This window comes from Apiospora marii (genome assembly GCF_038362585.1).
Source record: "Apiospora marii strain CBS 49790 chromosome Unknown utg000006l_segment0_segment0, whole genome shotgun sequence".
Classification (NCBI taxonomy): domain Eukaryota; kingdom Fungi; phylum Ascomycota; class Sordariomycetes; order Amphisphaeriales; family Apiosporaceae; genus Apiospora; species Apiospora marii.
Window position 1 is genome coordinate 233931 of NW_027117378.1, and position 21462 is coordinate 255392.

The window sequence follows — 21462 nt, forward strand, 5'->3', positions numbered from 1 at the left end:
TAGGAACAATTTGCCATCACATCACTCGCTGCTAACCGATCAAGAACTGCCAAATGGCACCCACCCGTGTGCCCAGGATCACGATTGAGTGTGCAATTGCAATCAAATCTATACGACACTGGCTGGGACCGTGGATCAACCGAGTCATCCTGAGCTGCATAGTCGCTAATTGCGAAAGATTGACCCTCAACCCTTTGACTACCTATTTCGTAGTAGCTAGGATCGGCCCAGACAGCCGGGTGCTCCAATAAAGGGGGTTCGTGCTCGTGATAGACCCTGCTTGGGATCGTCTCTTATCGTTCATGTCTTGTTTCTATTATTGACCATGGCTTGCATCTGATCCGCCAAGTCATTTCTTCCCTTCTCGTCTCAACTGCCATGTTCTTTTCTTCTCATTGTCTTTGATGACCGTCTGTCTACAGCTACTTGGGCATACCAAGCGAGACAATACGGTGTTTCCAATTCTTCTCCTTGCTTGCTTGCTTGTGTGTCGGTCAGATACCATGCGTCGTGGTGTGAGCATGAATCTGTCGCTGGTCTTAACAACTGTTAGATGCACCAGCAGCACCCCATCCACCTTCCAAACTACGCACGACTCATGAACTCCCAATGTCCCAGATGTCCCAGATGCTGGAACCGAATCCAGGAACTGATTTGATACCGACTGTCGACAAGGTCCTGTGGCTCTCAACCCCGTTTCCATAACGGGTAGCAAACTGTCGGTCTTGCATCGAGGTGAGACCCAGAATCATGGAGGCGGACCAAGGAAGCATGACCTTAGGCAAATGTCTTTCTTGCCTGATCCCACTTCTTAGCAGGAGTGCGGAGATAAGCCAAATGAATGGGACATCGGACATGACAGCTGGGTATTGCCATGGCGGGGGACGTGTTGCTGAGTCTCCCATGAAAGGTGTCATACCGGAGACCGGCTCGATCGCAGACAAGACAGTAGCAAAGGCCGGATGCCAACGAGAAGTCAGAACCATCATGACATAGCCCTGCCAAGCAAGTGCTTGCTGCTGAGTTCATGGAGCCGGCAGTCAGCTTTTCGTCTTGGGCTCTCCTGTTCCAGCCTAATCATAGCGTTCGTTAGCATGTATTACTTATCCAGCAGCCGATGGTACAAGACGATGTCCCTATCGGGCATGCAGGCAACAAGACAACTTCACGACGGGCAATGGCTAGATGGGATTCCATTCAAGATGGAGTGAAAATACCACTAGTCCTGGTGGCTACAAGACGAATGGCCCCAACGGGAGTCCCCCATCATGCCAACGTGCACTCTCGGACTATTGACCAACTTGATGTGAGAGCCTCAAAGGATACGGCGTGTGTGCTTCTCTGGCACTTCCCTGCGGATGTACGCTATCCAAGAAGATATCTGGTGTGCAAACATCATGAGGAAGGAATTCCGATGCAGAGTTCCGGGAGGGATCTGTATTAGGCAATACTGGATGCATACGACTGACTCAATGATGCACACTATGATATACCTCGGAGTATTGAAGTGGATTTAGCTATAAACGGCTTACCCAAGGGTATCTGCGAATTGCATCACGAATTTGCTGAACTGGCATCTCAGCTTGCCCTATCATCTATCTGGGGCATTGGCATCACGAAACTAAAAAGGAGGGGAAGAAACAGCCTTGTCATTCTCATACTACGGCGACATTGGTTCCTATCATATGGTGAAGCCCGTGCAATAAATGCTCATAGTGCTTCATTGACGTATGTCTGATACGCCCCTCCCTCTGTGCACTCGGCATGCAGGGAGCTGTAGGTGGGGTAAAAAAGGCCAGGGCAGAAAGTCAGGGCCAGTGGTTGAATTTAACCCCGCTGCTGTCATTGATGATAAGGTTGTTTTTGTCGGATTGTTCAATTGAAGAGGGGTCCTAGGCGGCCACCAATCCCGCCGCTATGTTCACCGCCCTGGCAGTAAAGAGGTGAGAGAGGGAGGAGCCCAGCCCGACCGCCCAGCACCACCACACAACTGCAGCCCAAAGGTGGGGTGATTGTGCACAATCACAATCTGATGTCAAAGGTTGAGTGGTGTAGTATCAGTATCTGAGATCCAGCACATGCACAAGCAGTCCCAGAAAGAAGACGAAGCCATACAGACAACAGACGTCCCTCGATATTTGGTCATTTCGACATTTTCAATCTTTTTTTCTTGGCCTTCGCTAAGCGACAACGTAAATCCTGCCTGTCTAGTTGTACCTTTGAGCAGTGCTGCTTGTCAAGTCTTTTTTTCCCAAGTTGGACTTTCTCCAAATACCGATTTGACAACCCACCGACATTCCCACCACCCCCCGTGCGATTCGATTTTTGCAGCGATACGACCGCCCGCCCGCCAGACCGATCAAACCACTTCACCTCTCCCCACCCCGAGTCTTCCACCACCCTGGCAGCTCACCAAGGTTCACTGCAAACACACCACCGAGGGCCTCCGACTTCCTCAGCCCTTGTTTGCTGAAGCATGCTGCATGCACCCCACCGTGGGCTGCCCGAATCATAGCAGCTTCCAGCTGTAAAGATGGACACTCAAATCGAGAATGCCATAGAAATCGTCTGGAATCCCACTGGGAGCGACCCCAACCTCAAGCAGCAGGCCTTCGACTTCCTCGACCGCGTCCGCTCCGATCCCCAGGCCTGGCAGGTCTGCGTCGGCCTCTTCACAAAGACCCCCAAGGCCTCCGAGGTCGTCCGCCATGTCTGCCTTGAGATCATCAACAGCGGCGTCCACACTGGGGTCCTGGGGCCTCAGGAGCTGATGTACCTGCGCGATGCTCTGATGGGCTACGTCAGAGAAAGCTACGGCACCACTCAGCCGGACCAGATCGACTCGCCCAACCTGCAGAACAAGCTCACCCAGACCTTGACCTACCTGTTCGTGGCCCTCTACGCCCAGGGCTGGGAGACCTTTTTCGACGACTTTATTGCCATCACCACACCCCAGGGAGGCCAGAGCTGGGACAACATCCAGGGTGTCAACATGTACCTGCGCATCCTGGGCAGTGTCCACGACGAAATCGCCGACGTCATGGTCATGCGCCAGGGCAACGAAGTCAAGAGCCACACAGATCTCAAGGACCTGGTACGAGCCCGCCATGTCCAGGTGATTGCCCAGTCCTGGCAGGGAATACTGGCCCGGTACGCCAACCAGAACGATAGTATTGCAGAGATGACCCTCAAGATTATTGGCAAATGGGTCAGCTGGATCGACATCTCCCTCATCATTGGCGACGGCATGCTCAACCACATCTTCCCCTTGATAGGCCGCACCAGCCCCACCGGCTCCGAAGACAAGGTGCGAGACGCGGCCGTGGACGCTTTCACCGAGATAGTGGGCAAGAAGATGCGCCCAGCTGACAAGACTGAAATGATCTCTTTTCTTAATCTGCGTGATATCATAAGCCAGCTTATTGCCAGCCCGCCCCTGAGTGACTATAAGGGCACGCCGCGCTATGACACCGATCTGGCCGAGGCCGTGGCCAAGCTCGTCAACACTGTCCTCGCTGATCTTGTCCGTGTGCTTGAAGATCGCGCCACCGACGACGCCACCCGTGCCAAGGCCAACCAGCTCCTGCAAGACTTCCTGCCGCTGCTGCTGCGCTTCTTCTCCGATGAATATGATGAAGTCTGCTCCACCGTCATTCCCTCGCTCACCGACGTTCTCACCTATCTGCGGAAGCTGAACGATCTCCCGTCGGGCTTCGCGGACATGCTGCCCCCTATTCTGAACGCCATCATCATGAAGATGCGGTATGATGAGACGTCATCGTGGGGCAACGAAGACGAACAGACGGATGAAGCCGAGTTCCAGGATTTGAGGAAGAGGCTGCAGGTTCTGCAGAAGAGCGTCGCTGCCGTCAAGCAGGATCTCTACATCGATGTACTGAGCAACTTGGTTGCCAACACATTCCAGCGCTTGGACGAGCAGGGAACACAGCTGGATTGGAGGGATCTGGACCTGGCTCTCTATGAGTTGTATTTGTTTGGGGAACTGGCTATGCCCGGTCAGGGGTCGGGCTCCAAGAACCAGCAGCATGCTATGGCATATGATCGTCTTATGGCGATGATGGCCAAGATGATCGAGTCAGGTACGTCGTTCACAACCCCATCTAGACAGACCGCGTCAGTAGAAACTCCCGCTAACCCACAATCTAGGTATTGCAAACTTCCCCCATCCGGCGATTCTCTTCCAGTACATGGAAATCTGTGTGCGATACTGCGCCGTCTTCGAGAACGAGCGCATGACCCCGTTTACCGGTCAAGTCTTGGAGACGTTTGTGCGCTTAGTCCACCACGACCATCCTCGCATCCGGAGCCGCTCCTGGTACTTGTTCCACCGCTTCGTGAAGCACTTGCGGGCCCAGGTCGGCAATGTGGCTGAGACGGTGATCCAATCCATTGCGGATCTCCTTCCGGTCAAGGCCGAAGTGCCCGGTGACGACGCCGACGACGACATGTCCTCCGACGAGCTCGACAACTCGGCCGACGCTGTTTTCAACAGCCAGTTGTATCTGTACGAGGCCATTGGCTGCATCTCGTCCACGACAGCTACACCCACCGAGAAGCAGGGTGTTTATGCAAGGTCTGTCATGGACCCTCTGTTTGTGGATATGGAGCAGCACTTGCCTCGCGCAAAGGCGGGTGACGCACAGGCTCTCCTGCAAATCCACCATATTATCATGGCGCTGGGGACACTGGCCCATGGCTTTTCCGACTGGACCCCGGGCACAACTTCAGCCAACCAACGCCCGCCCCCGGCCAAGGAACTCTCGGATGAGTTCTCGCGGGCTGCCGAGGCTATCCTGCTCGCTCTAAGAGAGCTGAATGCGTCGTCCGAGATCCGCACCGCCTGCCGGTCGGCATTCTCTCGACTGCTCGGCGTGCTGGGAGTCGCTGTTCTTCCTCAGCTGCCTCAGTGGATCGAAGGCCTCTTGTCCCAGAGCTCCTCCAAGGACGAGATGGCCATGTTCCTCCGACTCTTGGACCAGGTCGTTTACGGCTTCAAGACGGAGATCTACGAAGTCCTCAATCTCCTACTCACCCCGTTGCTGCAACGCGTGTTTGGCGGTCTGCAGGAACCCATCAACGGCACCGACGACGAGATTCAACTTGCCGAGTTGCGCCGCGAGTACCTGGGATTCCTCCTGGCCATTCTGAACAACGACCTGGGCACCGTCCTCGTTTCCGAGACCAACCAAGGATTCTTCGAGTCTCTCATCACCTCCATCCTCGGCCTTGCCCGGGATGTCGACCCCGCATCCGGCAACCTTCCCGTGAGCCGAATAGCATTCGCTCTGCTCAGCAAGATGACCAGCGTCTGGGGCGGCCCCGATGTGGCCAACATCTCGGCGAACCCTACGGCCCCGAGCGGCACCCCGACACCCTCGATCCCCGGGTTCGACCAGTTCTTCATCGACCGGTTCCACCCGGTGTGCTGGGAGGTGCTGCGCGACCCCAACTTCAAGCCATCCAATGACGCCCAGACGCGGCAGGTCCTGACGGAGATCGCCGGACTCGAGCAGGCCATCTACCTCAAGACGGGCGACGCCTTCATACAGAACCTGCAGACGTCCGTGTTCCCGGCTGTGGGCATTGACGGGACCGACTTCCTCCGGGCCATGACGACGTCGACGGATCGAAAGACGTTCACCAAGTACCTCCAGGAGTTGCAGAGGTCCATGAGGTGAAACTGATCCGAGCCGAGAGGTGAGACAGGAGAGAAAAGGCTAGGTACGTAAGGAGGAGAGGAAGCGATAGATAGCGTGGGAGTATGGGAGGGGGAGGAATCGTAATACCAAGTTGTTGGACATGTTTGGGAGGTCATGACGGATGTTTTCATTGCAGCTGGCTTTCTCTAGCATTTGCATATATTGGAGTTACGATAGGGCATTATACCAAATATACGCCTGTTTGGGGGGAGTCGAGAAGCGATTCCCCGGACGGCATGTTCCTGCTGTTTTCTTTTCAACGGGAAACCCCCTTTTTGGTTCATGGGATACAATCTCTCTTGTGTCTGGTTGGCTGCTTCTTGTGAGATGTAGCTTCTGGGATGGTAGACGTGATAAATCTGCATTGTGGTAGGTTGCATAAGGCCTGGCAAGCAGCAAACTTGGTGCAATCCGCCAGCTATCCCGTATTCGGCCAGTTATTCCACCATAGTCAACCAGCTATCCCGTTACTAACCACACACAACTATTCCATTGCTTACCAGTTACTCCATTGTTGAGGACGCCGCGCCGAGGTTACGCAGTAGACACACAGGAAGGATACCCCACTCTATTAAATGTCGAGTCCGTCCACACGACTGTTAAGACAAGACCGATTTAGCCTATACAGGACAACCAGATACCGTCTACTCCGCCGAGTTCTCCGCTGGCGGACGAGCTTCCTCTAGGTTGTATATCTCGATTATGATCTCCTGCACTTACTCAGGCGGCCGGGGAATTCGCGCCGACGTGTACGACAATTTCCTAGATGTTGCATTCAACGGCGCCCAAATGAATTTATTAATCTAGTCTAGTAACGCTAAATACATGATGGACTATCTTAGTTTCCGGAGACGCCTTCGTCCTCGAACAATCGGGCAACGTGTTCGGATGAGTCGAGACGAAGTCGCTGGCGTTGTCCGTACTCAACCCTGACACGGGTGTCGAAGATGACGCGTGGCGTGTAGTCCTTCGTCAAGGCCCCGAAGGGGGACAGGCTATCGAGGATTTTGTCAGATGATAACACCAGGCAACTGCAGCTCGCAGTGTATGTGAGGACAAGAATAAAGCCATTTGTGGGAACAGGTCCAAGACGAGTTACAAAGAATCAAGTCAAACCCTCCGGGGTCGCCTGAGCGCGGCGCCATTGACATCTTGGGCGAAACACGGGCGGGAGCAGCAGTGTCGGTGTTACCGGGCCGTCTGAGTTGCGAGTTGTGATGGAGGCTGTTCTCGGACCAGGAGTTGGCGGTGTAGCTCGTGTTGATTGGTTGACTGCCGTGATCTCTTGGGGGTATCTTCCTACGCGGCATTGTTGCGGTCCAGCTTTGTGGCTAGCAAACGAGCTTCCACGATGGTATGGCCATTCCTGCGAAGCAGCCACAAGGTCTCGGAGGTGCCTTCAGTCGTTTGAAGACGAACACTGACATATGGTGACCGTTGGTTGTGCTCACGGCTGATCCTGTTGTATAACGACCATCTGACTTGGATGAGTATTCTGTAAGTGCCAGTGTAGCTAATTCGTGCGATGGGATAACCGGTAATCAACGGGATAGTTGCTCAATCGGAATGGAATAACTGACGGATCATGGGACTTTCCTACTCCTACTGGGAGATGTTGAAACCAAATTAAGTAAGCACTGACTTCAATGCCGGTTCGTTTCGCTTCGTCCTTTCCTTTCCTTTGCACGTACGCTGTAGCTTTTCTCCAGCCACTCGTCAGACGAGCCAATCCATCCATCCTTCGTTCACCTCACATCCGTTGGCCCTACCTGTGCCCTACATAAGTACCCATCTTTGTATCTGTCTCTGGATCCTTCCTCTCTCTCTATCTCTCTCTCACACACCTTGGGTGTGTCTGTATGTGTGTGCACACGCGCGCGCGCATTCGCCAAGATGGAGGAAGAGAATCAAGCCAATCGCCATCTCAACACCAGCGGTTGTTCGCCGTCGGTTTTATTTGGTACCTTGACGACAAGCCCGCCGCCCCCTCGTTCTGGCCCCGACAGGCACTGCCGTCCCGGGTCTGGCCTGGGTCCTTTAGTCGATAGCACAGGAGTTTCCCTTAGGATAACGCTTGGCTCTTGTTCACCGCTGGCGCAACGATGGGAGCGGCCCAGATTGGAGCAGCTGCATCCTTGAAAGGACGACTACAAGCTCGCCTACCCCTTGCTTGTTGCGGCCTGTTGTTCGGTTTGCACCGTCTCCCTGTCAATTCGCCTTGCCCTCGGCGCCGCTTCCACCTCTCTCCCTCTCCCTCTCCTCTCTCCAGCACCTGCTGCCACGGGCTGGCCAGCACAGAGTCGGCCTACGAACCTCGCGGTTGGGCCGTCTCGCCGGCGAGAATCTGGGGGCCTACAAGCCGCAGGAGAACGCATGGCCAATCTTTGCCGCCGGTGCCACCTTTGCCGCTGGCCAGATCGGCGCGTCGGCGTCGCTCAAGGACGAGCTTAAGCTCGTATATCCTCTGCTGTTTGCCGCTTGCTGCTCGATCTGCACGGTGGTCATCGCGATCCGCCTGGCCCTCGATATTCCAACGGCCGAGTTCTGGCTTCGGGATCTGTCTGGCTTCGCCGTTTTGTGGACCTCGCTAAGAGGACGGACGAATACTGGCTGAAGGACCTGTCTGGCTTCGCCTGTGCCAGGTATAATGGTATGTATGTAGTTCACTCTCGTTCTTCCAAGTTTGAAATGTGTTCTCCTAAAACTGATAACATTTCTTCCAGGGTTGAGATCGAGTTTGGTTCTTGTCGACCCGTTTCTCCCTCGGCGTCGCGACCAACGAGTTCTGGCTCCAGGATGTCTCCGGTTCCGCCATTCTGTTCTTAATTCTCTCGCTGGTCACCACTCTCGTCGATTTCTTCCTCTGGTAGCCGATCATGGCGTGTTCGCTCTTCATCAACGTACCAGTTGTCTTGGGCTTGTGTGTCTTCACGCCCGGCGAATAGTACACGTCGGCGCGAATTCCCCGGCCGCTCGAGCAGGTCATGATTGAGATGCGCAACCTGGAGGAAGCTCGCCCGCCAGCGGAGTTACCTGGCTGTTCTCACCGTTCCTCGTTTTCCTTACCATTGGCTTGTTTTGCGACAATCCCGGCGCGTAGTACGAGTCGGCATCGGGTCGCGGGCCTCAGCCAACAGGTCACAACGTGGAGCGGAGCCAGGAAGAAGGCCGTGAGATGAGTGTCCTTGTTCGTTCTCACGAGGGCTAGCTCGGTCTGGTCTCCCAATAATTGTACTGGGCTTCGGAACCCTGCGGCCTCGCCCACCCCAAAGTTACCGCGGTCTGTGTTGTATCATGTGTTGTCTGTCGGGGCTGAAGTTGGGCTTGGGAACCTTAGATACCCGCGGAGGTGTGGTGTTGTTAGGCTTGTGATCCTTAGTACCCATCATTATTTTCCCAAAAGATGAGGTATGAAGACCGGTATACGACAGATTCAGTGACCCATTTTCGCAGCTTCCTACGGCGGTCGACTAGCCTCGCGCACCTCTCAAGATCCTCGCTGAGCGCATATACGCGGCCGACTACGTCAAGGATAGCCCGGGTCTCCCCAATCGCACCCTCGCTCTGGGCGTCGCAGCACCTGCTCCTGACTACTCCAGTGTTTCAGGGATCAAGTAAGTCGGTTATTCCATTTGTTTTTTTGAGATATCCCGTTTACTCTTAAGGGAGTGACCCTGGCTAAAAGTCGGAGGTAAGCGAGTTCTAGTGTTTATTCCAATATATCCCGGTGGCTATTACTTATTTAATATATTATTCCACTGGAGTAAGGGTAGTAAACACATTGTTTACTCTAAAAGTTATGTCCATTCCCTCCAAGGCATACCGCTTATTCCAAGAAGAGGATATGCTGACGCTGATATCGTAGAGCGTCCTCGTTCCTATGCATCCTCATCGTTACTGTCTTTTCGGTGTCGACTAAAGAGTAAGACAAAACATCGTAGTTCGCTGTCCACGTGCATCATTACCCGTCTCTTCCTTTCGCCGAAACCGTTATCCCTTTTCTCTATTTCTTTGTGTTCATTCCATGCCAAACCTGCCAACAGAGCCAAAAGATTTGAGCTTTCAATATATGATAGTTGTTGCTACCTTTAATGGCTCGCAGCGCGAACACATTCCTGTATTCGCCCATTACCAGGCGGAATGATTACAGAGGCTTGGAACTTGTGATGCTCCTACTCGACTGAAGAGGTGGTTAGGACAGCAGCAGAAACCCTTCAGTGTGGTTTGGGATAGAGACGATAACGCTATTGATCGACCGGGGAAGATGCCAAGTTACTGTGACAGACAGTGTGGTACACAGAATCGAAGACCTAACTGCGGCAAAAGATGGCAGGCTTGCTACTCAAGCGTCGAGGAGATATTCTCGTCAAGTCGGATGAGGTAATGCGGCGCCTTCGTGCTACCTGGGATACGCAGGCGTCAGAGTCGGATGGGTCAGAGTAGCTGCAAATGCCTCTGGACCCACAAGGAACCTGTTTAGATTTCAAGCGAACCAAGAAAGATGATCCCATTGAATCTTTCTCAAAGCAGCGCAGCCTTGGATCGTCAGATACCCAGTTGCTCCCGGAGCTCCCGAGAAGCCAGGATAAAATAGGGGTTGTGAACCTTGGAAATGTCAGACTTTATAGACGTGTGGAGTGGTCATTGCGACATTTTCGACAACCTTGCCTCGAGAACCTGCTTTGTCCATGGCTACTTAAACTAGGCTAATATATGTGAATTTCAAAGCATTTTTCTGTTCACTTTCTATCCCCGAAACTTGGAAATACCACCCCACGGCAGTGACGCAAGCCTGGATCCTTCGCTCTCTTCCTCTCTTTCTCTCTCCTAGTGCTCACCATTGTCCAATACATTCACAATGCCGGTCATTCCCGTCGATTTCCCGAGCCTCAAATTCCCAGGCCTCACTCTCCCGAGCCTCACTCTCCCGAGCGTCAGCTTCCCAAGTTTCACTCGGAACATCACAATCCCAACCGACCTCGTACCAAGCCCAACAACAAGCAACTTGAGTGATACAGTTTCCACTTCAGAGCCCACTCTGACTGCGGACAACGTGGTGGCAGGGCTCGCCGCCATCGGGCTCAACAAGGGCTGGGTGATCTTCATGCAGATCGTCCTCGTCCTCGTCGTTGTTGGTTTCGTACTGTTCATGATCGGTGTTTGCACTGCCGGTTGCATGGAGGAAAGCTGGAAAAAGGATATGGAACAGGACAAGGATTCAAAAGAGAGGATCAAGGAGTATCGGGAGTTCAAGAAGTTCCAGAAGCTGCATCCCGGCGGTCTGGATGCCTGGAAGGCATCGGGAAAGGACTTGGAGCAAGCCAAGGTCGAGACCACTGGCCAACAGTCCGACACGGCTTCATTCAAAACGTGCGTGGAGTAATCTCGCCCTCACTTGTTGCAGAACAACGAAGGCCAGGGCGGCGGAAGCAGTGTTTCGCACGAATATGTTGAATACGATGAAGGATTGGGCCTGACTACTCTTGATCAGCGAATCGCACCACCTGCCTGCAGCCGCACGTATAGCTCATGTTGTCTGGCCCGTGGGCGCCAGGATGAATAGGGAGGGTATTGGCAGATACCAACCAACAATATGCTACAAAAGTAGGAAGGAATATACCAACCACTTTCTTCTTCATGCTGTCGAGTTGCGTACATTGGACTACTCCATAGGTATGCTTGAACGATTGTTGATGCAAAAGCCGATCACACCCTTATCGCATGAGCCACACCGTATCTACACTGGATTGGATATTTTCTTTCCTTTTGTCTTGGCATTGCGCCGAAGCTGCTGCAAAATTACTATTGACTTTGAACACCACAGTTGTCTTGGCCAGCCAGCCTCTCCTATAATCGGTCCAAGCAATCGGTTAAGGCAAGTCACAACCCAAGGCAAGAACGGATACATAAACCTGCTTGATGCTGCCGCTCGTGGCAGCTCAAAAACATGCGTTTGGACTTGGCAGTGCGCCGGGGTCGAGATTGGGCTTCATGCTCCGCGGTGCCCATGCCCATTCTGGCGATGCGCCGAGCCCGTGTCTGCAGGGGCACCCACAATTTGCTGGGATCGTCCCCGCTCCCCGGCATTGGGGAAGCTCGTGTTGGCGGCGAGGTAGCATTCTCCGGGATGGATCGGACCATTGGGGGATCAGGTTTATGATAGATAGATCGATATATCAATCGGCAATTGCGCCTGCAAGTGAGCGTCGCGTTGGTCTTTGCTCATCCATCCCATTGTGTGACTGGCTGTCAAGCAAGATCGACAAGATGAGGATCTCTGGCGCCTTCTGCGCGCTGTTGGCGGCGGTGGTTCGCGTCGCTGCGAAGGCTGTCGCTCATGATGCACCTCCCTCTGACGCTTCATCGGCCAATTTGGTGCACGGCTCCTACATCGTCGAGCTCGAGGCGAGCGAGAGCCTGGCCGACTTCTACCATGCGCTCTCGAGCGAGGAGGGCATCAAGACGGAAGAGCGCATGAGCATGGGCAGCTCCAAGATCTTCAACGGCGCCTCCTTCAAGGTGCTCGGTGCCGCCGGCCACGACCCCCTCAAGATTCTCGATTTGATAAGGGCCAAACCCGCCGTCAAGGCCGTCTGGCCCGTACGGACTATGACGCTTGATGCAGGCAAGCCACAAGACCCCAAGACCCCGGCGACTCCTTCTCCAGGAAGCTCCCAGCAGAAACGTCAGGAGTCTCCGGTCGAGAAAGATGAGGATACGTTCATGCCGCACCTGATGACGCAGATCGACCGGCTGCACGCGCTGAACCTGACGGGCAAGGGCTTCCGCATCGCCATGATGGACTCGGGCGTCGACTACACGCACCCGTCGCTGGGCGGCTGCTTCGGGCCCGGCTGCCTAGTCGAGGGCGGCTGGGACTTTGTGGGCGACGCCCCCGCCGGCGGCGACCCGGAGCCCGACGCGGACCCGTTCGACGGCTGCTTCGGCCACGGGACCCACGTCGCCGGCACCATCGCCGCGCAGCCCGACAGCGGCAACCCGTACGGCTTCGTGGGGGCGGCCCCCGGGGTCAAGCTGTGGTCGTACCGGTGCTGGAACTGCGCCGGGGTGGGGTCCAACGAGATCCTGGTGGCGTCGTTCCTGCGCGCCTTCGAGGACGGCGCCGACCTCATCCAGTGCTCCAACGGCCTCGAGGACGTGGCCGGCTGGGCCGACGAGCCCTGGCCCGGGTCGCCTCGCGCATCGCCGCGGCGGGGGTGCCCGTCATCGTGTCGGGCGGCAACTCGGGCGGGCGCGGCATGTTCAACCCGTCGGCCCCCGCGAGCGGCCTGGGCGTCGTGTCCGTCGCCGCCGTGCAGAACCGGAACGACCCCATCTTCGTCTCGCGCGGCTCCTACACGACCGCTAACGACGACGACAACGGCCAGCAGAACAACAACAAGTCGGCCGAGAACGTGTACGGCTTCTTTGCCGGAACCCCTTACCTCGCGCAGACCTTGACTCTTCCGCTTTGGGCCGTCGGCAATGATACCGGGTCCGTCACGGATGCCTGCAGCCCGCTGCCCGACGACACGCCGGATCTGTCGGACAAGCTCGTGCTCCTGCGCGTCGTGCCCGATGCGCGCGCGTCGAACTGCTACCCTCCCGACCAGGGGCAGAACATCCGGGCCAAAGGGGGCAGATACATGGCCTACTACGCCTATTCCAACACGTAAGTTACTGCTTTGCTTTGCTCCCTTCCTTCTCCCAGCCCCTCTCTCCGTACCATGCATGGTTCACTAACACGTGACTTGGCGCCACACACAGCTCCTGGGACGAGGAGTTCGTCTACACCGAAGGCCTCGAGGCCGTCATCTCGGTGGCGCCGCACCAGGGCGCCGCCTGGCTCGAGATGCTGGGCCGCGGCGTCCAGGTCAACGTGACCATCCCGGCCAAGAACGCCACCAAGGAGATCCTGGTGGAGCTCGAGGACCACGAGACGGGCGGCTTCGCCGACGCGTTCACCTCGTGGGGCCCCAACTGGGAGCTCGAGCCCAAGCCGCAGGTCGCGTCGCCGGGAGGGCGGATCTTGTCCACGTACCCCGTGGCCATGGGGAGCTTCCGGGTCATGAGCGGGACGTCGATGGGTAAGTTTTGCTGCTGTTTCCCTAGTTATTCTCTCATGAGGATGGAGTGCTGACAGTAATTATCACCAATGTAGCAAGCCCCTTGGTGGCAGGCATCATCGCACTAATGGGCGAGGCGAGGGGAGGAAAGCTCGAGTCCGACCTCTTCGGCCGGATCCTCTCCTCCACCTCCAAGCCGCTGCCATGGTTCGACGGCAAGACAAAAGCCGACATCCTGGCGCCGGTGCAGCAGGTCGGGTCGGGCCTGGTGCAGGCCTACGACGCCGTCTTCGCCAAAACTATACTCGATGTCCCGAGCCTCCGGCTCAACGACACGGACCACTTCGTCGCGGACCACACCTTCACCGTCGAGAATACGGGCGCCGAGGAGGCCACCTACGAGATCGGGCACCTGAAGGCCCTGTCCATGTACACCATGGTTTCGACCCTCAGCGGCGACGTGCCGAGCGGATTTCCCAACCCGACGGTCGATGCCTGGGCGGAACTCACCTTTAGTCCTGAGTAAGTCAGACACTTCCCCAGGACAACCTGTCCCACCCACTATGAGAATCAGCAAGGCTAATACTTTTCTTGTTCTTCACGTACAGCGTCATCACCGTCCCCGCCGGCGGCTCCGCCCAAGTCTCCGTCCACGTCGTCCCGCCCCAGGGCGTCAACGCCACCCGTCTGCCCGTCTACAGCGGCTACGTCAGCCTCAACAGCACGCGAGGCGAGCACCTCGTGCTCCCGTACTTAGGGGTGGTGGGCAGCATGCGGTCCGCCCCCATCCTCCGGCCCGGGTCCGCCTACCTCGCCTCCCACGGCTCCCCCGTCGACGCCAACACGACCTACGACCTGCCCTCGCCCCCGGACCCGGCCTACGAGCCCACCGTCGACGACGAGGGCCGGCTGCCCAATATGCTGATCAGCCCCGTCATGGGCACGCGGCTGCTGCATGTGCATCTGGTGGCGTTGGACGAGACAAACAGCAAGAACAACACGGTGAAGACGCCGACGGGCATCCCGTCTCTGGGGCCGTTGGCCGGGTGGCCGGTGCGGTACATCGCCGCCGTCAACCAGCGGGCGTACTTCTGGGGCTTGCTGGCGGATGGCGCGGTGGTGCCGGCGGGCTCGTACAAGATGGTCGCCAGCGCGCTGCGCATCTTTGGGGACGAGGCGGTGGTGGGGGATTGGGATGTCGTCGAGACCGTTCCGTTCTCCATTCGGTACTCGAACGGGACGGTACCCAGCAGGTGATTGGGGAAGGTGGGAGATAGGTATCAAGGGAATAACATGGCGGAGCAATGGGAGGTGCACAGATGGAGTTGGTCGAGTGCGTCTGCCGTCCCCTCCCCTTAGGCCAGATTTGGAAATGTCCGTGGCTGTTGTCGTAAAGATCTGAGTCGTGGGCCATTAGTTTGATGACCGGAATGCCTCTTACTCGTTGCTGTTAATCACTTTGTAGTAATTGTTAATGTTGCCCCGGTCAGCTTCAATGCCCCTTTCTTTGGGCGCGTAACGTCTGGGGTGCAACGGCCTTTCCACCAACATGACCGCGATTTTCAGAACTATGACATGGCTCCAAACAGGCAAGCTGCAGGCTGAATAATAAAGTGTATAGTTGGAATGCAAGGTGGTGTTTTTTGACGTGTAGCCTTGACCGCCACGTGCATACATACCCCTGCATGCTCAGGGGTATCATAGACGAGTTCTGCATTGCTTGGCGCATTAGTTACAGCACGCAGCTGCAGTGCCGAGTTTAAATGGTAAGTCGGGGCGGGGTTCTCGTTATCTCAATACAAGATCGTGGCATGACGTGTCACAATAGAGATGTGATGTTGAAGTCGCTAGTCTCACTATAAAACCCGGGGCTCGTGTCTCACCAGGGGACCGGGCTTGGTTGGGGTTGCCGGTTGTCTCACCCGCGTGATCAATCTTTTCGTGCACCACACTTCCTGCCTGATTTCGGCGCATCTTTCTCTTGTTACTGAAGAGATGATTGTCAGTAAACAATGTATGTTGCTGGCTGGCTTGGCTGCTTTGGCGGCAGAACTGGCTGCCGGTGCCGCCACTCCTCCTCCCCGCTCAACCTCCTCCTGCCGCGTTCTCCCTGGTGACGCCGACTGGCCCACACCACAAGACTGGCAAGACCTGAACAAGACGGTGGGCGGGCGCTTGTCCGAAACTGTCCCGCGCGAGAGCGTTTGCCACGATGCCCCGTACAACCGGTACGATGCTGAGGCGTGCGCCAATTTGCAAAAGAAGTTCGACTTCCCCACGTTGGCACGGTACGAGAAACCCTTCCTTCTCACTACGTCGACATTGGTATACCTTGAAGCGACTGATGCTGATACTGTGTGAGGTACAGTATGGAGGTCCCGGGGGAGTTCATGGACATGAGCTTCAAGAACTACTCGTGCGACGCCTTTGCGCCGCGCTCGGCGCCCTGCGGCCTCGGCAACCACGCCAGCTACGTGATCGACGTGTCAGAGGACGCGGACGCCGCCAGGCAGAGCATCCAAGCCGCACTGGAGTTTGTCCGCCGCCATGACATCCGGCTCGTCGTCAAGAACACAGGCCACGATTACCTGGGCCGCTCCACAGGCACCGGCGCCCTCTCCGTCTGGACTCACCACCTCAAGTCGACCGAGTTCATCCCGGCCTACAACTCGTCCCACTATACGGGACCCGCCCTGAAGCTCGGAGCCGGGGTCCAGGGGTTCGAGGCCTATGCCGCCGCCAATGCCACCGGACACCGCATCGTCGGCGGATCCTGCCCTACCGTCGGGATCGCCGGGGGCTACTCCCAGGGTGGCGGCCACTCCATCCTGGCGAGCCGCCACGGCCTCGGCTCGGACAACGTCCTCGAGTGGGAAGTCGTCACCGTCTCCGACGGCCGGCACATAAGCGCCACGCCCGACAACGAGCACGCGGACCTGTACTGGGCCCTCAGCGGCGGCGGCCCCGGCAACTACGCCATCGTCCTATCCATGACGGCCCGCATCCACCGCGACGCCGGCCTCATCGGCGGCGGCACGCTAGCCTTCAACGACACCGCCGTCGGCCACGCCGCCTTCTGGGACGCCGTGGGCGCGTTCCAGGCGCTGCTCCCGGACTTCGCCGAGGGCGGGGGCGGCAGCGGAGGCGGCGGCGGCGGCGGCAACTCCATCGTCTACGGCCTGACCGCGAGCACCTTCAACGCCTGGACCGTCACCATCCCCGACGCCACCCCCGAGGCGGCCGCGCGCCTGATGGAGCCCCTTCTCGACGAACTCGCCCGGCGCGGCATCGAGTACGACTACCGCCCCCACCTCTCGCAAAACTTCCTCGAGCACTTCGACCGCGCCCTCGGCCACCTGCCCGAGGGCGTCATCGAGAACTCGGGCTTCATGGCCAGCCGCCTGGTCCCCCGCAGCGTCCTGCTCGACCCCGCGGCCAACGCGCGCGTGACGGCGGCGCTGCGCGGCATCAGCGGGCTGCCGGGCTACTCGATCGCGTGCCAGAGCGTCGGCGTCGGCCACCAGCCGCACCCGGACAACGCCGTCTTGCCGGCGTGGCGCGACGCGGCGCTGATCTGCCTGCCCAAGGGCGCCTGGGGCCCGCGCGCGCCCGCCGCTGATATGGCGCAGCGGCAGGTCGAGGCTGTTACCAAGGTACAGACTGTGATGGATGCCGCCACGGGGCCCGCGGGGGGTGTCTATATGAATGAGGTCAGTTACTTGTTGCCGGATTGGCGGACCGCCATGTACGGTGACAACTACGACCGGCTGCTGGCGGTGAAGCGAAAGTATGATCCGGAGTCGGTGCTGTACGTGCTCGATGGGGTGGGCAGTGACGCTTGGGTCGAGGCGGCTGATAAGCGGTTATGCCGCGCCGCTTCCTAATTCCCAATTGAGGCTCGGTGTTGAGGGTTAAAATCGGTCGTTCCAGTCAGTTAGATGACTACCCGTGGTGTCTGACTCCTTGGGCTCCTTTTGCAGCTTATGATATAGCTCTTAATTACCCATCAGGTTCAAACTCGCAGTGTGCCTGTAGACGCAACGGTATCTGACAGTATCGGAATAAGCGGTGATTGGCATAATAGCTGGAAACAGTCCAATATAAACAATAATACCTAAGCTGAATAATCCAGCATTATCACCCACCCCATCCAACTTTTTATAAGCGCCTGATTATTCCGTATGCAGTCTATGGAGAGAATGCCTAGTGCATGTTTTGATATTCCACTATTGACAACCGTCCAGCGTTGCTCCCATCGAAAAGAAAAGACGAAGAAAAGAAGATGTCTTAGGTTACGACGACGGCGGGATAACCCCTGCCGTGGCCGCAGGCCAACGTGATACGCCCTCCCTGTACCATCGCATAACGTGCGGATACAGCGACCACGATTGAATGTAGTCTCTTGTAGCCGAAGAGTGCATCACTTAGTTTTTGATACTCACTGGGATCGTCAGCTTGAACCATCAAATCAAAAAGTCTTCATATCATACTTACCACCAGGCGAGAACTAACCTAGGACTACAGGACCGACAAAAGTTGAATTGATCCTTCAGCTCAAGCCCTGGTCCACTTGGTGACTGACATTCTATGCAGCCGAATGTGACAATTTACTTCTGGCTCCGCTTGATCAATCTTCGATACCATTTCTTTTCGCGCTTTTGGGTTGGGCGGGTCGATACAGCTTGCTTTACTTCTAAATAGAGGCGACTTGCCACATCAGGAGTAAGCAGTTTGTTGATTACCCACTCTGCCGTACTATCTTTGCTCATTAGCGATTGGACCTTTGCGCCTAGATCAGCGCCATGTAGCAGCAGTAGGCGTATAAGTTCACGCGCACTCTCCTTGTCAACAAACTCTTGCCTCCCGAACTGGTGCAATAAGTTGGTCCAGACTGTGCCACCTGCGATAGAGTAGTTCGGATCGTCACCGGCCTCCAACAAAAGCGCAACTGTTCTCGTAGATTTTAGAGGGCAAAGTGAGTTTTGCAAGGCGTGATACAGTGCTGACTTAGAAACGGCCCGTAGGGGATTGCTCGGGGCTTTTCGCAGCATAGTAGGATTAGCCGCCAGTTTCCTACGAACATACGAATAAAAGTCTATCCGCGCTGCGAGGCCAGTAATTAGAAACGCCTCGTATTGGATGTCTGTTCGAGATGTGACGAGCTTGTAGGAGGCCTCTGCAGCATCCACAATATGCTCCAAAGCGATCTCCGAGTCGGGGTTCTCCGCTAGAGCTTTGGAAATGAAGAAGAATAGTTTCGGAATCAAGTAAAACAAGTTATGGGAGTGTTCCTTGCTGCCGAAAGGGCCAGTCTTCATCACCGACAGTATGGCATGACAAGTTGTGAGCAAGGGGGTCTCACTGCCGGCTTTGTATTCCAAAAGCGACTGAACATATTTTGATTGCTGCAAGAAGTCGTGAACGGTCCGATGTATAAAGTCCACTCGGTATTCGAAAAACCGGTCGCTTGACTGAGGAGCCCTCGAACTAAACATTTCGAGAAGGCCCCGCGAGCGACCATCTAACCTGCGTCGTAGTTGGTCCCGTCTTGAACCTATTTGCTCGTGACTAAGCTCTGAAAGCGCAAGATCAATGGCGAAGTCCGGGTTCTCGTCAATATCATCGAGATAGGAGTACACCATGGCGAATAACGGTTCATCGGCTATGGTTGCTACTTTGAAGTACCGTGCCATGTGCTTACGGTATACAGGCTCAACCGAGTCTATCAGGCGTTGGAAGAACGACTCCAAGTCTGGCGGAAACTCTTGTAGTCGTTGGTAAAGAGTTGACACCGAATCATGGTAAGTCAGACTATTTAACAGGTTCCGAACCACGAGATAGACCCAAAGAAATACTCCTTGAGCGCGGTCCGCCACGGCATCTACCACCTGATAGTAATTTCTGTTCATATGTGTGAGGGCCTTGAATTGTGGGTGCTCGTCAAATTTGTCCTTGACGTAATGTCGGATATCGTCTCGGGTCAAATCCTCGAGCTTGAGTGTCCACTCCAGGCTTGTTCCAAACTCGTCGACAAAAACAGTCCAGGGACGACTTGAGACACACAGTTTGATATCAGAAGACAGCTCCAGTTGCCTCAGAAATTTGATCAAGTCCAAGTGACTGCGATGCTCCTCTTGGAACTCATCCAATCCATCGACGAAGAAACAGAACTTCAAGGGAATCTGCTGGATGGCAATCCTCTGATAGAGGTGCATCAGGTTATGGGTATATTGTAGAGGATCCGGCTTGTCCGAATCGGAAATCTCAGCCACCGCGTTCTTCACGGCTGGCATGAGCTCAGGACATTGACGTAGAATCTCGAAGAGCAAGGAACGAAGAAGCCCCTCTTGGGACTTCTGCAAATTGGAACCTGCATTCCAGAAGAAGAACTTGGCGATTATAAGCCCCTTCTCTCCCGACCATCGCTGAAGGCAGTTCCGCGTGTCCTCATTGTCGCAAAGGAACTTCATAAATGTCGACTTGCCACTTCCCGGCTTGCCATACACCCAGAAGACATTATTGTCGTTCTCGAGCCATTCCCTAAATCGCAGCCCCTTATTCTGCTGTTCAAATGCCCATTGGAAGGTCTTGGAATGGGCCTCCTCGATCGCGCGGTGACGAGTCTGGAGGTGATCGAAATGCAATCGCCTGAGGATTTCTTGGTCTTTGCGGACAGTTTCTGCCGTTTCACTGATTTCTTTGGTGGCAATTTCCAGCTTCCTGAATTCAACAAGCTTAGCCAGAACTTTGGATCGTTTATTCTCGGACGGCTCCTTTTCGCTGGCAAAGCCATCGATCCTATTGGCAATGTCTCGGCCGATTGCTGTACTCCCATTGATGGCTTTGGTCAGATTGCGTTGGAGCTCTTGAAGATCATCCCTTCTTTTGATATCGAGTTCAAAATTCATAGATTCAACCTTCGCAATGGCCTGCGATATCACTGTGACTCCTTGAGTAATCTCCTTGCTGATGGTCGTCTGTAAGTTGAATGGTCTTGTATGATAGTAGAATCCAAGGATCGACATACTGTGTGGCAACCTGCAGATGTCTCATCACCTGAGTCTGAAGGCTACCGAGTCTACTCATTAGATCCTTCACCTGATCTTTTCCCCAAGTCTGCTTCAAAGCCGACAGGAAGCTGCTCCATTTAGATCGATTCCCGGCTTTTACCGCTTGCAACCCTTTCTGAAGCAAGTCGACAATGCTCTTGCTTTCGACCAGAAGAGTCTTTAGCTCAGCACTGACTCCCACTAGCGATGGCAGAGCTTCGTCAAGCTTGGCGACATCTTGGATGAGGAGATCCACAAACTCCGCCTCGCCACTCAATCCAGATGAGGACTGGTGAATGTTCCGTGCTTCTGTCAGCACAGTCCATCCAAAATCCACTACCGCCAGAATGTTACTCGCCACACCCAGTGCCGAGAGGGGATCCATCGGTGGTTTGGGAACTGGGTAGGTGTTGTCGTGGGGTAGATATGGGAGAAGTTGCAGCGGAATTGTCGAGCGGGGAAAACCTGGCTTTTCACATCAGGTCGTACATGATCAACTGCGCCACCACCACTCATTGGCCAAGGAGAATGCATCCCGAAAAGTCTGCCTGAGGCATTCAGCAAACAGAGTTCCCCTCTCCTCCCACAACAGCGGCTCGGCCAAGGCGAAAACGTCGGTCTTGTTCA

General features: G+C 55.6%; 7 protein-coding genes across 7 annotated transcripts; 5 read left to right on the top strand and 2 right to left on the bottom strand.

Annotated features, from left to right (window-relative positions):
* Positions 1 to 2533: 2533 nt before the first annotated feature.
* PG985_009844 (exportin-T) lies at positions 2534 to 5699 on the top strand (the record flags this gene model as incomplete). Its single annotated transcript, XM_066829612.1, has 2 exons — positions 2534 to 4100; positions 4168 to 5699. The coding sequence occupies 2 exons, from the start codon at positions 2534 to 2536 to the stop codon at positions 5697 to 5699; spliced, it is 3099 nt and encodes a 1032-aa protein (XP_066682002.1).
* An 859-nt stretch (positions 5700 to 6558) lies between these two features.
* On the bottom strand, positions 6559 to 7030 carry PG985_009845 (uncharacterized protein; the record flags this gene model as incomplete). The annotated part of the gene is made up of 2 exons (XM_066829613.1): positions 6559 to 6715; positions 6837 to 7030. The coding sequence occupies 2 exons, from the start codon at positions 7028 to 7030 to the stop codon at positions 6559 to 6561; spliced, it is 351 nt and encodes a 116-aa protein (XP_066682003.1).
* A 41-nt stretch (positions 7031 to 7071) lies between these two features.
* On the top strand, positions 7072 to 8334 carry PG985_009846 (uncharacterized protein; the record flags this gene model as incomplete). The annotated part of the gene is made up of 2 exons (XM_066829614.1): positions 7072 to 7113; positions 7990 to 8334. 2 exons carry the CDS (start codon positions 7072 to 7074, stop codon positions 8332 to 8334), a joined length of 387 nt encoding a protein of 128 aa, XP_066682004.1.
* A 2244-nt stretch (positions 8335 to 10578) lies between these two features.
* Positions 10579 to 11103, top strand: PG985_009847 (uncharacterized protein; the record flags this gene model as incomplete). Its single annotated transcript, XM_066829615.1, has 1 exon — positions 10579 to 11103. One exon carries the CDS (start codon positions 10579 to 10581, stop codon positions 11101 to 11103), a length of 525 nt encoding a protein of 174 aa, XP_066682005.1.
* Positions 11104 to 11987: 884 nt separating this feature from the next.
* Positions 11988 to 15043, top strand: PG985_009848 (peptidase S8/S53 domain-containing protein; the record flags this gene model as incomplete). The annotated part of the gene is made up of 5 exons (XM_066829616.1): positions 11988 to 12949; positions 13006 to 13392; positions 13488 to 13807; positions 13882 to 14308; positions 14395 to 15043. 5 exons carry the CDS (start codon positions 11988 to 11990, stop codon positions 15041 to 15043), a joined length of 2745 nt encoding a protein of 914 aa, XP_066682006.1.
* A 759-nt stretch (positions 15044 to 15802) lies between these two features.
* PG985_009849 (uncharacterized protein) lies at positions 15803 to 17670 on the top strand (the record flags this gene model as incomplete). Its single annotated transcript, XM_066829617.1, has 2 exons — positions 15803 to 16074; positions 16155 to 17670. 2 exons carry the CDS (start codon positions 15803 to 15805, stop codon positions 17668 to 17670), a joined length of 1788 nt encoding a protein of 595 aa, XP_066682007.1.
* A 723-nt stretch (positions 17671 to 18393) lies between these two features.
* Positions 18394 to 20811, bottom strand: PG985_009850 (uncharacterized protein; the record flags this gene model as incomplete). Its single annotated transcript, XM_066829618.1, has 1 exon — positions 18394 to 20811. The coding sequence occupies one exon, from the start codon at positions 20809 to 20811 to the stop codon at positions 18394 to 18396; it is 2418 nt and encodes an 805-aa protein (XP_066682008.1).
* Positions 20812 to 21462: the final 651 nt, after the last annotated feature.